Genomic DNA, 14619 nt, shown 5'->3' on the forward strand with positions numbered 1-14619 from the left:
CATCCTTCCAGTTACCCAGATGTTCAATCTCAGAAACATACTTCACAATTGTCTTTCTTTCACTTGCTCATCAATCAAGTTGCCAATCTCCTCCAGAACGTGGGCTCCTTTAGAGCAGAAACTATTTCATTTAAGTCTTCATCTTCTCAACAGCAAGTACAATGTCTTCTATGTCCTGGGTACTTAATATATGTAGGTTGAATTTAATCAAGGAAAATGAAATTCAGAAAAATTAAGTGACTTGATTGCAATTTCTTAATGCAATAATTGTAGGTCGGAATCTGGTCTGCCCCAATTTCCATCCCAAAGGATTTTTTTTTCTTTTTTGAATTTTATTGTTGCCATTTTTTTATATTAGCCATTTCCCACTAAGTTTGCTCTCTCTCCTTTGAATTCTTTCTTATAACAAATAAAAAAATTTCAGTAAAAGCAACAAACATATTGGCTGCATCTTCCAGCTCATACAGCATTTCACTTTTGTAATCAGTCACCTGCCTCTTTACTGAACAAAGGAAGGTGGGTTTCTTTGGCAATGATCATTTTAATTAATTAGTCTGACTGCCTTTGAATGTTGTTTTTATTTTTGTTGTTATATACATTATGTTCTTCTTATTATCATTGTTGCTGTTTTTCTTACTTTGTAAAACTTATTTTTTGATGGTTGGAGGTAATGAAAAGGAAAGCAGCTTAAAGATCCCTCATTCTGCCACCTTAGCCTTGACTCTCAGATAACTGCCCTAGATGGTTTCATTCTGCAGTTATCCCTTAACCAAATAAAATCACCTATTTTCCTTGCACTCTAGGAAGAAGCAGGAAAAAAAAAAGTAAGGCAGGGAGTTACTGAGTACCACTAACAATGTTCAGGAGCCCCCTGGCTTTTTTTTTTCCTGAGTCAATTGGGATTAAATTTGAACTCGGAACTCGGGTCCTCCTGACTTCAGGGCTGGTGCTCTATCTAGGTGCCACCTAGCTACCCCTGCCCCCTGGCTCTTAACTTAAGAACTTAACAAGTTTTTAACTTGGAGTCTGTAGATAAATTTCAAGAATCCATGAATTTGGAAAATTTTTAGCTATATTTCAATATAGTTTTCTTTATTTCTTTCCTGGATTTTGTGCATTTAAAAATATTATTCTGAGAAGGGGTCCATAGATTTCACCGGATTGTCAAGGAGGTCCATGACTGGCAAAAAAGATAAAGAATCTCTGTTCTAGGTGCAACACCAGTGGCACCAAGAGGAGTAAAGTTACTCACCCTTTCAATAGAGAAAAAAATGCATGTTTATATCTTTGGCCACAATGTCTTTCCTTGTACAAGATCTTGGAACACAGCATTTCCCTGGATTGTTACTGGGAGGTGTTAATGATGTTTGATGTGGGAATGAAAGAGAGTAAAAGAGATTAGTATTAACAGTGAATGAACATGTAAAAATTGCTGTGTAATAAGCACACAATGAAAGCCTTCTTATTCATGGCAGTGACCTTTAGAAGGGAAGAAACCAAAGAAATCATTTGCCATATCTATTCATCTGTTGGGGAAAAAAATGGGTTGTAGCCAGATCAAGAAATCACAATGACCGTCAGTCACCAGAGAAGCCATATGCTATTTGGTTTAGAGAGAACCTCGGATGACTAGGTATTAGTTATTATGGGATTTTAGCTGTAGTAAGGGAAAGCAAGGGGATATCAGAGAAAGCTGAACCTTGAAGCTGAGAGACATTGTTATTTATTTAAATTCTCTGAGACTACTAACCCTGGTACTACCTGTATCCCAGGTTTGTAAATCTTACAGCACTCTTTAAGACTGGGTTATTGTTGGTTTGCTGCAATAAAGGAATAATTTAAGTTGAAGCACTTTGAATAGTGTGAATGACAATCTGGAAAGAACATTGTACAGTAGCGAGTGGCAATTCAGTGGAAGACCAATGGGTGGCAGCGGTCACTCCATTTGGGCACCCGGAGCATCTTCATCACTGGACCACCCTGATGACATGGCACCATGCAGAAGAATTAGCAGCAGCAACATCAGAGGCAGAGCAGATTCCCTATAAGAAGCCCAGGAAACATGAGTTTCCCTGGCTGTACATTTATTAAGTGCTTATTATATTTCAGGTGCTATTTTGATACTCCCTGTTCATACGGGTGGGTACCGTAGCCAGATATTTTCTTTCTGAATGTTTCCTTTCCCACCATAGTGTCATGATCTGTGGGAGATTCTCTCTTTGCATAAGGGGAATTTTTATCATGTACTTTACTATGATGTTTCATAATTTGTCATCTGCTTGGAAATAAACGTGCCCTCTTGTTGGACTGGTTAAAGGAAAACATTTGTGTGTGGGGGGAGAGTGATTGAATGGATATTAACCTAAAATATGCCTTGTACATGGGGTAACTTTCATTGGATCCCACAATTGAAGGAAGTCTGGGTCCATTTTTTTGTTTGTAAGTCTTATTTGAAAATTTGAAATGTCATTTTCTCTCTTCTTCTTCTCCTGTAAACCTACTGTAACCTGATTTCTGACCTCAGGATTCAACAGAAACTGATACTCTTCAAATAACCAATGATCTGTTGATTGTTCAATCCTTATCCTAACTTCTCTTTAGCTTTTAACACTTGTGATTCCTTTCCCTCTGGATGCTCTCTCCTCCCTGACTTTGCATGACATTCTCTACTGCCGATTCTCAACTTTTTTGCTGTCTTTTATCACACTTAAACTATAACAATCATTCCTCACTAATACCAGTACTCTACCACCCTGCTCCCTGAGCCTGCCCCTCCTGGCTCTCAGAATAAACTACAAAGGATTGTGAATTGTCAAGTCTCGGTTTCCTTACCTATAAAATGAGGATGACAATATTTTACACACAACATCAGTGTGAGGAAAAATACATTGTAAATATTAAATCATTGTGTAAATGAGATGTTATCATATTATTCTGCTAAATTCACCAAGCTGAACTGAAGGCTATTAACATAATGTTGTCCTTGGCAATAAAATCCAAAACAGAAACACAAAGAGGAAATTTTTCAAAGATCAATTTCTTGTTTTGTAGTCCTACTATTTCACAGATAGCTTTAATAGTTGGATAGGGCATTTGCACTCCCAAATGTCTTGATGGAATGGCCCAAAAGTTCTTGGTGCATTTTTGAGCTTTGCTGGCTTTTAATAGCACTTGTGGCTTTCATTTTGTGGGAAAAGCCAAACAGACAAAACTGAAACCATTTATGTACACACATACACACACTTGTATATGTATATGTGTGTGTGAGTGTGTGGGGGTGTGGGTATTCCTCTTGGGTGGTGATTTGGTATGAAGCAGTTGAGAGCACTACTGCTAATCAGCTCTCAATAGGAGGTCACAGTTTCATAAACCAAGAGCCAGAAGGAACTTTAGAATGAGGGCTGGTCTGACTGACTTCCCTTACAGGCCAGGAAGTTAAAGCCCAAAGAGATGAAGTGGTTTGGAAGAAGTCACACAGACTTCTTGATTTTTTTGATTTTATTATTTTGCCATTAATGAAGTTGATAAAGGGGACCTTTCTGGAATTTTTTTGTCTCAAATTGTTTCAAATTGATGGTAAGCCCTGAAATAATAAAATGGAAGTCTTTGATTAGTTGACATTTCTGGCAAAATGAAAATTCATTAGAAATCCTTATTTATTTCAGTCCTTGTCAAATTTTCTAAACTGCGTAAGTCAGATTTCTTTTAGTATGGATAGTCCCTTCCTGATTTTATGATGCACTGAATTCCTGAAAAGCTCAAATAGAATAAACACATGTGTAGATGTGCAGATGAACTTGTTTCTATCCAGTGTTATTGGTGGAAACTGTCAATCTGAATGAACTGGAAAAGGGAAGAAGAAAGTTATTTGAGCTTTTGAAATTGTACTAAGATTGGGACACGTTTTCTTAAGCAGCCTCAAATAGAATACTAAATGGCATAAAGGGAGGATTCATGAAGGATTATTGAATCTGCCTCTGGAGTGAAGGGCAGGGTCCTCCATGGTCATTCTTTCCATGAATGAAGAATCCACAGATGTCAAAGGTGGGCCACTCTAGGCAGGGTTAAATGAGAACTCAAGGAAGGATCTAAGTATTGATCTTCTTAAAAAAAATGCAATCCCTGGCATAAGTTTGCATGTTCAGTTTCTGGTTCTAAAAATGAAGTCGAGGTTGCAAACTTTGCAAAATTCCAATTTGTGGTCTGTGGTTGAGAGAAGCTTCATTACATAAAATTATAAAAGCTCTGATTTCAGGCCTGAGAAGGGATGGGCATTGTATGAGAGGTAGCTGTCCAGGCTTTTCATGCCCCAAAACATTAGGCCAGGGTGACCATTTAGTCAGCAAGAGTATCCCCTAGGCTGGTTTCTCAAGTACTACTTTCTGGCTTGGTAGTATGGGTCATTGCAGTGAGGGCTGGACATAATGACCCAGTGTCAGGTGATCTAGATTCAAATTCTAGTTCTTATATAGCTATATGTTTGAGGGCAAATCACTTAACCTCTCTGAAGCCGTTTCTTGTTAAATGGGAATAATACTTACAGATTACTTCACACAATTGTTGTGGGGAAAGTGCTCTATATTCCTTAAAATGTTATAGAAATGGGCTCATGTTTATTTTCCTCTTGTGTATGGAAATCTTGGTTTGGAAAAATCCCTTTATTCTGGGACTTCTGGTATAGAAAAATCCCTTTATCCATATCACTCATATTTCTCATAAAACTTATAAGGAGAGTTTCCTAGGACACTGAAAAATGAATTCACTTGCTCAAGATCACGAAATAAAGAAAAAAGGTATTGAAGGCCCCTGTTTTAAAAGACTGATCAGAGCACTTTTCTAGGTCCACCACAAAAGAAGTCTTGATTCAGAGGACCCCTAAAAGAGGCCAATTTGTACCATTCATGTTTCTGAAGTTGGTGACTAGCTCCTTTTGTGCCTTTGGGAACCTCAATCCTCTTTACATTGGTTTCTTCATTAATAAAACCTCACAAGATTCTTATGAATTCAAATGATAAATGTTGAAAGAGCACTTTTTAAGGTAGATAAAACACAGCTTGATTTATCAGCATTTTTTCCTCACCTAATAAGGATATCAATATCTGATATTAATTATATAAAATTATTTCTACTTACTATTGGATTGGCAGATCCTTATTTTTAAATCCTTGTAGTGTTAGCAGTCAATCTTGTGTTTTGGGGGTCTGTCCCAGATTCAGGATTGCATCAGACTAGGGACTGGGCTATATGGAAATTCCTTCCACTTAAACAGAACAGCTACTGAATGGAACTGAAATCTTAAAGAGTTGTCTGGAGGCACCAAGAGGATGAAAGATTTGACCGTGGTCACAGGTATATGTCTAAGGCAAAATTTGAATCCATGTCCCCCTGACTTCTCAATCATCACCACCCAGGTGATTCTTTTCCTTGAACATAGCATAATTATTTTGTGAAACCTCAGAAAGCTACACGAGTGGTTTTTTCCTCTACTGATGTAGATCAAAGGGAACATATCTGTGGATGTTTTTCATGGGTTTCTATGGTTAAAAAAAAATCCATTCTCTAGTATCCAGTACACACAGGATCCTCTCTTCCTTGCACATAGTATAATTGTTTTATGAAACTTCAAAAAGTGATATAAGTGGTTTTTCCCTCTATTGATGTAGATCAAAGATGATTCACATATTTGTGGATGTTTTTCATGGGTTTCTATGGATTAAAAAAAAATTCTCTAATGTCCAGCTACTAGTGAATGATCTTTGAACTTAGCAGGGCTGGTTCTTAGACAACAGATTTTGTCTTTTCAATCTTTTTCAAGATGAACAACCTGGCAGGACTTGGGTTCTGTGGACATAGCCTCTGAGAATCCAGGGGTACTATTTTCCCACCATGGTAGAGCATGAAAGTAAAAGCATGATAATTAATTATTTTTTTCAAAATTATTTAAATCAGTGATTGAAGTCCTGTGATTAAATGACTAGACAATTGTTCTTAGAGTTGGGGTCTCACTTCTGAGATATTGGTTGTGTGACCCTAGATTAAAAAAAAAAACCCTCTTAGCAACTTTCTAATACTAGATGATGTAGAGAAGGTATCAATCAACATTAGTAAAGGGAATTGTCTAATGGAAAATTATTTACACCAACAAAAGACCAATCAGATAATTATATCTATCAGAAATTTCTGATTCCATTCCATTTTTCTCCATTCAATTAAAAGCTTTGAAATACTCAGGGTACTGCAAAAATTGTAAAGCATTATTAAATGCATCATAAAAAGTCATTAATAGACCTAATTGTCAAATCAGATGTTTACATATCATATTGCTATTATAACAACTTTTTTTCTTAATTATTTAAATCTATCTTGAGCAAATAAATGCATACCAAGTCAGTGGATTTATTCATTGCTCTGCTTGCCCTCCTCTGGAAGGAAGGCAGTGCAGACAACCGGAATAGCCGGAGATGAGGGACTTTCAGATAAGAAAATGAGGTGGATTTCATGCTTTTTAGGAGTTACGGAGATATAGAAAGCAGAACTATATAGGGCTATTATCTATGATGTAGAAGAGGAACACAAGCAAGAGAAATAAAAACCTCAGAATGATTTCTTTTTAAAACCCAGAATGATTAAGGAAGTGTTGACAAAGTTCTTTTTAAAACAAACAATGCACTTATTCAAATGATTTATAAAATCTTCATGTATGGATACAAAATTTGGAAAAAAACTTCATAACTGATTTGTTCGATCTGATCCAAACATGGAAGAGGAGTGAATAAGGAACTATGTGTATGTCATTTGATGAATCAGGCAAAGTAGAATCACTGAGAATTTCAAACCCTGCCACCCCCACCATACCCATCAACATAAAGACTAACTTAATAATAATCGTGTATTAGCATCTTCATTTATTCATTCATTCCAACATTTATCAAACACCTCTGTGCAATGGACCATACTTCAAAATTAACCAAAATACCAGAGTATTTTGTCTTTCATGGTGCCATCTCCTAAAAATGCCATGTTCCTCCTTAGTCCTATTCTGGAAGGTCACTGCCATGTTGCCGTTTCACTGTGCATGAACAAACGAGGAAACAGAAATACAGCGGGTGAGTCAAATGTTCAACATCAGTCTGTAAAAGCATAGTGCCTGCTGGTGCAAAAGAACCATTCAGAGATATTTGAAGAGAGACTAAAAATCAGAATAAGCCAGCTTTTAATCAAGCAAAACCAAATTTATATTCATTCTTTCTAAAAATAAAATTAGACTTTTCCAACCCTTTACATCTGCATTTAATAATATTTTCTAAACAAAATACAGATGCTATAACATTGCAAGTGACTGTCTATCATGTACAGCATACGATATGTTCATTGTTTACATTTACGTCAGTTCTAATTTGGTCATTGGTACTCGACTCATTACTTTAACATAGGACTTAGAATAAGTTTTCCACAATTGACTATAAACATTAAGATGCTGTCTTAAAACTGCTCTGCTAGAAACTGTATAGAATATACAGAATTACAAAGTCAAGGTTTTTTTTTTGTGTGGTTTTGTTTTTTTTTTTTAATCAAAATATACAACCCTCCCCCAAAACGAACACAAGCTATCAGCATTTTTATTTTTATTTTTATTTACGAATGATACAATTATAGAAAATATCTGTAAAATTATCTTTTCATGTATAAATATTCTGCCATATTTACTTTGGTCTAGAATTATCAGCGTACAAGTCCACTTAGAAAATATCCCACATGTGCAGACTGGAAGAATTCACTACTGATAATAGTGACTTCACAACTTGCATTGTCTGAAGCCAAAGGAACTAATGAAATAAAATACTTGTCCTGGACACATAGCCCTCATCTAGGGTAGCATGAATCAGTGGACCACAGGATTAACTATCCAATACTGTAGGTATTATTTCAACAAAGACTTTTTAGCTCAGTCTCTTACAAAACTTTTAAAACAAAACCCAAAGTAAATGACTAGTGCATGTATGTTATGTATAAAAGAACACGTAAATTCACTTGTATTTTGCCCTTTATAATACTGCATGAAAGTGAAAGTGGAAACAGGAGGTTAATGAGGCTGCAGTATTGTGGTTAATAGCAAAGCACTACAAAATGAAAGGTCAGCTTCCATCCCGTCCTTTTCTGGATTTTTAAGATGCGTTCTTGCCTGCTCAATGTAACAAAAGTCCTCTTCAAAAGACTTCAGAGTAGGATGAAGGCGATCGTCCTGCAGATGACAGTGCCAGATACCATCCCAGAGGGCCCCATGTACTCCCAAATGATTTCAGGGATTGCAGGGCACCCCTGGAGCTTTTGGATGATGGCTTCCAGATGTGGCTTTTATGTGAAGGGACAAGTTAGGAATGTATCCTCTCTCTGGCAGGTGCAGAAAGTCAGAACCGTCTGGGGAAGAAACGACGTGAACCTCTTTAATATAACAACCACGTGCAGCAACTAGTCAGTCTTTGGGGGAAAAACATTAAGGGTGCTCGTCAGCTGGAAATGATGTTAGGGGACACACAGAGGTCTCTGGCAGGGTATCTGTTACCTAAGACTGAAAAGAGGCATCTGGATCGGTGGTTCAATTTCACAGAAGTCAGAGAAGTAGGGGAGCAGAAAGCCTCTTTCATCCTTCAACATCCCACCTTTGCACACATGGTCCAGGAGTCAAATAGCGCTAACGCTTGGATTTAGGAGATTGTTTCGCTTCCTCTGGCCGATCCAGGTGGACCCGTGGAGATAGAAATTCCAGTTTCCCCAAGTATCTCATCCTTGCCAAGTAGCTCACGTAGACTCCCTAGTCTTTCCACAAGAAGGCCCATGGTGGAACGGACTGGACCTTGAGGCACAATCGAAAGCTTGGAAGTTCAACTACCAGGAGCTCGTCTTTCAGCATTTCAGTTAATTGGCTGGCGGAGCTGGGGAGCTGGGGAAGTCACATTTCGTTTGAGCTCTTGAGACTGGAGGGGCCGGCCTTGGAATGGTAGCCTGAGATTTGAATGGTCCCTGGAAAACCGCACACGTGTCCAGCCAAATCTGACCCTTCTTCATCTCAGATGAGATATTCACAAGCTATCCCGAGCAGTTTAAGTAGCTGCTGGTACATTCAGTAGTGTGGTAAAACAAGTTTTGGGGATACCACGTCAATCACGGATGTCAAGATCTCCATGGTGGATCAGCCATAACTTCAAAGAGAGCAGCGTTATCCAGTAGCACACGCTGTATTCTTAAGTTAGGTGTTTGGCCATACCCAAAATACCCTTTATTATTTTTTCCCAAATTCTCATTTAGAGACCTATTTTCCCTCCATCACTTTCATTTTCTAACTGGACAGTGTAAAACTACGGGGTGCATGTTATTTTTACAAGGTTTGTTTTACAAGAAGACGACGAATGTATGCTTTTCTCTCCTCATCTCATAATTTTTCCCCAACCATGTAGAATTTCATACGACATCCAGAGTTTATCTTTTGAAAATTTTAACAGTATTGAAATTGGATGGGAGGGGGAAAGCACTGATGACTTATTTCATTCACCTTTTAACATACTGGTGAATTTGACATTCTCACGGCATCTGAACTCTTTATCTTCTTTTAAGTGATTCAAGTTCAGTATTTCATAGCCAGTTTGGCAGCTAACAACGCTCAACAGAAAGAGCATTAGGCCGATTGTTTTTCTTTTTCAAATTACAAAGTACCCACTGGCAGAATTATCGTGGCTAAGACTCTGTTACCCCTGCACAATACTTGGGGAATATGAAGCCTCAGTTTTTATGTTCTGGTGCGTTTTGCTTTTCTAGTTAATGCTGAAACCTATGGATAGGAAGAAAAAGTGTCATGTTTCAGGAACTTACACAATTTGGATTTCCTACATACTTCACCCATTTTTGTCTGTCACCTAAAAAGAAAAAGAAAAGCATTGTCTAGTGGGTCTCCCACCACAGTCAATCAAAGGAGAACATCTTCAGACATAGTATGTAGGGTTTCCTTCATTTTGTTTCCAGCTGAGTCAGTGAAATGTTGATTCTCCAAAGACTTAGGGATTTCGTTGCCCCCACCCTCTTTTTTCTCCGAGGGATTGGGACTTTTGAACAAATGTTTCTTTTGGTGCATCCCCAGGGCAGCTGCTGTTTTGCAAATTTTGGGGCACTGAAAGCAGGCATAGCCCTTTCCATTATGCTCATGGATGTGCTTCTGCTCATGATTCCTTTTGGTGGACAGATACAGAAAGCTCTGCAAACAGAACTGACAACGATAGCGTTTCTCACCTGTGTGGATTCTTTCGTGGATTTTGAGGGTTTCATTTAAAGTGAACGCCTTATTGCAATACTGACAGACGAATTCTTTGACCCCAAGATGAATGCGTTCGTGTTTCTGTAAGTTCCCCTGAACTGAAAAACACCTTCCACATGTTTTGCAAGAGTAAGGCTTCTCTCCAGTGTGACATCTCATGTGCATTTTGAGGTTGGAAGGGCTCTGGAATTGCTTTTGGCACAGTTCACAGATATGAGGCTTGGATGTGGTATGGTGCCAGTGGCTCTGCCCTTGCTGTCCAGGAGATGCTTTATCCCCAATACAAAGCTCACAGTGAAGATTGGGCATCTCTTTATTTTCTTCTCCTTCGATGACTTTTTCCTTCGGGCTCTTTTTCACGGTGGAGTTGATGTCACTTGAGTTCACGTCTTCGCCGCTTGGGCTCCTGTGTCCATGTCTTTTCTTCCATTTGACCTTCTTCATCTTCTTTAACTGTTTGGATTTCTTCTTGGGTTTGTAATTGTAATACGGGCGCCACGGCTTGTCCGAGGAATCCTGGTCACTCCCTTCATCAAACATTTCACTCATTTCCACACATTCGGATCGGCTGCGTCTGGGTGGGCTTCTCTCTTTTGGTTCAGTTACGCTTTCTTGAAATGTATTCTCTTCCTGCGTCTCATGTTTGGATCTTCTCCCCCTTCTATAAAACAGTTTGGACCCTAAAATGTGTCTCTTCACGATCGCCTCGTTCCCAATTTTGACCGTTATCTGGCAGAGAGGCGCAACATTACTGTTGGTTGATGTTCCAGGCAAGGCGGGTTTTGCGATATATGTTTCAGTTTTACTGGTTTCCTCAACAGCGCTAGTGGTGCTTTTACTCGAAGGAGTTCCGGAACTCGCGGCATATTTTGCCTCCTCGAGAGTTTCTGCCCTGTTGTAGGGGGCGACTTTTTTCTTCTCTTTCAGGCTTTTGACCTTGCCGGGGACTTTGCCGAGGTTCTCCGTGTGCTTGCTGTCATCTCTCGGGGAATGGTTAACAGCAGGACTCGAAGAGATAGCATTGCTGCTCGTCATGGCAGCGACTGCATTACTGTGCATTATCACTGAGGAAACCCGGCTGCTGTGAACGATGACAGATGGAGCTGAACTGCTGTAGCTGATGACCGACGTGGCATTTTCGCTGACATTACTGTAGGATGGAATTGTCATGTCACCTCCTCCCTGTGAGCCAGAAGTGAGACTTTTTCCCCCTGCAGGAACTGGCTTCTCAGCAGGAATAAAGTTATTTTTAGCAGGGCTCAGCAACCCTCCTCCTCCTCCTCCTCCTTCCTCTTCTCCTCCTCCTCCTCCTCCTCCTTCTCCTCCTCCTCCCCATGAGGCTCCATTTTGAGAATCTGGAGCTTGCTGCGTTTCTTTACCCAAAGGGGCAGTGGGTAAAGCAGTTGTACTATCTGACATCATATTCACATTGTCTTGGAAAGTCAAAGTAGTCAATTCAGAGCTTCTTGGATTCTTAATAATGCAGGAACTCGGAGTAGCCTCAGCAGGCTGGCTGTTTTCTGGTGGATTTTCATAGGATGTAGTTTTGTAGCTCTTATAGGGAGCCCTTTTGCACTTCATAGGCAGCAGTCTGTAAAGCTTATAAGGATAGATATTGGGCTTCAGGCCTCCGTTGGCTGTCTTCTTATTCACGGGAAGCCGATGGTCAATTGCATGGAAGGATTTCTGATGGTTCTTGAGGATGTAGTAAGTCATGAAAGTCTCCAGGCAGAAGATGCACTGATACCGCCTCTCTCCAGTGTGCCAGATTTCATGCCTGGTCCTGTATTCTGCCAGAGCAAAGACTTTGCTGCAGTAGTGGCAAGGGTAGGTTCTCCTCCACGAGTGGACGTTGGCGTGTCTTCGGAGGCTAGATATAGTGACGTAGCTACGCTTGCACACGACACACGTGTAGAGTACCTGCCCATCCACAACCTTCACCGTGTGCTCCACGTCTGCCAAGGTCCGGCTCGTGCCCGAATGTTCCCCCATCTTATTGTCAGCCGACTGCATTTCAGGGCTTTTGTAGGAACCTTCAGTTTTTCCATCCGGAGCTGAAAAGGTCGCTTGGTTTCCCACAGCAAGAGGGGGACGGTCTGAGTTCATACAGATCTGCTCATGCTTGTCCAACCTGTTGGAAGTAGTAAATTGTTTGTCGCAGTATTTGCACATGAAAGCATCCTGAGACTTTGTGTGGAGCTGCAGGTGGGACTCCAGTAAAGCCTGATTTTCAAATGATTTGGAGCAAAAAGTGCAGTCGTAAACAGAAGGAGGTGGAGGAAGAGGAGGAGGAAGAGAAGGAAGAGGAGGAGGAGGAAGAGGAGGAAGAGGAGGAAGGGGAGGAAGAGAAGGAAGAGAAGGAAGAGAAGGAAGAGAAGAAAGAGAAGGAAGAGAAGGAGGAGGAGGAGGAAGAGGAGGAAGAGGAGGAAGAGAAGGAAGAGAGGGAAGAGAAGAAAGAGGAGGAAGAGGAGGCAAAGGAGGAGGAGGAAGAGGAGGAAGAGGAGAAAGAGAAGGAAGAGAAGGAGGAGGAAGAGGAGGAAGTGGAGGAAGAGAAGGAAGAGAAGGAGGAGGAGGAGGAGGAGGGGGAGGAGGGGAAGGAGGTGTGGATTCAGGAATGTTAGCAGGTGGGTTTTCATCTTCCCTGGGGAAATGGTTGTCTTCTTGACTCTTGTGAGAATCTGAAACGGAAGTAATGGCTGGTTCTGGGGTTTTTTCTTGATGAACCTCTGTATTGGATCCTTTAGGGGGTGCTACTTTTGCCACCGCTGAACTGGAAGCTTGGGGTCTTGGGGGCGTCTTGGGGGTCCTGCATGTCTGTGTCTTTGCTGGCCCCTCATCACAATGCTCTTCACTTCTCACAAAAGATGGGCTGGCAGCAGACTCGTACGAAGGATGACCCTGAAAAGTATCCATTGCTGATGGGACAGCGTAGGAATGTTCGGCTAGTGTCCTGACCGGTTCAGCCTCATTGCAACCATCATTCCTTTCTAGGCCAAAGTTGGGTGTTCTCATTGAATCCGAGACCTTTTTGAAACTCGCCCTTAAGTCCAGGGGAGAAAACATATTGTTGTTATTTTCCGTTTCAAAGATGGAAAATGCATTCGTGATCCTTGGTCCATTGGTAATAGTTGGTTCATCAGATAGTTTTTCATTCTTTTCTTCCTTAACTACACCCTTCTCTGTTATGCAAAATACATAGGGACCTGGAGAGTTTGAGAAATTGCTATCTGTAAGATCTTCCAGAAATGATATTCCCAGCTTTTTTCCTGCAGCTGCAAGATCAGTCACTGTTTCCTGTCTCTTCACAACAACTGTGGAACTGTAGATATAATTAAGTATTTCTGTAAACACTTCAGCCTTGAGGTCATCCAACTGCAGGACGTGACTGGAAATGCAGATAGTACGACTCCAAAATATATTTTTGAAATAAAGGCTTGAAGCTGCCAGAACATTGCTGTGGGCTTTAAATTTGGTGTCCTCCACGATGATAGTGACATCACATAAAATTCCCCGAATTCGTTGTTCATTTAAGATGGAGAGCACTGTGTCACTGTGAAAGTCATCTTTGAGGTCCTTTGAGTGGGACATGACTGTCATCTGGAATGACAAAAGGAAAATGGTAACTAGCATGTTCAGAGATAGGGAATTTTTTCTTGAGCTGTTAATAATAAAAATACATTCTAGCATTTATCCCAGAAGACATCAGTGAAAGTTTAGGTTGTTGTTGTTTATTTTTTTAAGCTGGAATTTATCTTCCTTTTTAAAAAGTGTGTTGATATATAGTTCGAAGGTAGCTGGATAAAATCCCCGACCTGGAGTCAGGAAGACCTGAATTTGAATCCAGTTTCAAATACTTCCTAGTTGTGTAATCTTGGTAAAGTCACTTAAATTTTGTTTGCCCCAGTTTCCTCATCTGTAAAATGGAATAATAACAGCACCTACCAAAAATATAGGTGAGGATCAAATGAAATCATAATTGTAAAGGGTTTAGCAACTGTGTCTGGTACATAACAACATAAATGCTAGCTTTTTTAAAATGGCAACTAGGTGGCACAGTGGGGCCTGGGGTCAGGAAGACCCATCTTCCTGAGTCCAAATCTGGCCTAAGATATTTACTAGCTATGTGACCTCGGATAACGCTGCTTGCCTCAGTTTCCTCATCTGTAAAATGAGCTACAGAAGGAAATGCAAACCACTCCCGTGTCTCTGCCAAGAAGACCCCAAATGGAGTCTTGAAGAGTTTGACAGAACTGAAAAATAATTCAATAACCACAACAAAAAAACACCAAAAACCAGTTTATTGGTTGTTGACA

General features: G+C 40.1%; 1 protein-coding gene across 6 annotated transcripts in view; it reads right to left on the reverse strand.

The window, feature by feature from the left end:
* Positions 1-6885: 6885 nt before the first annotated feature.
* ZBTB38 (zinc finger and BTB domain containing 38) overlaps positions 6886-14619 on the reverse strand; it is an 89045-nt gene continuing 81311 nt past the window's right edge. For all 6 annotated transcript variants that reach the window (XM_051983366.1, XM_051983363.1, XM_051983365.1 and 3 more), the window contains one exon: positions 6886-13903. In XM_051983366.1, coding sequence (XP_051839326.1) covers positions 9962-13903 — 3942 coding nt within the window. In that variant the 3' untranslated portion in view covers positions 6886-9961. The remainder of the gene's footprint in view (positions 13904-14619) is intronic.

The sequence above is a fragment of the Antechinus flavipes genome, chromosome 3, assembly GCF_016432865.1.
Source record: "Antechinus flavipes isolate AdamAnt ecotype Samford, QLD, Australia chromosome 3, AdamAnt_v2, whole genome shotgun sequence".
NCBI classification, from domain to species: domain Eukaryota; kingdom Metazoa; phylum Chordata; class Mammalia; order Dasyuromorphia; family Dasyuridae; genus Antechinus; species Antechinus flavipes.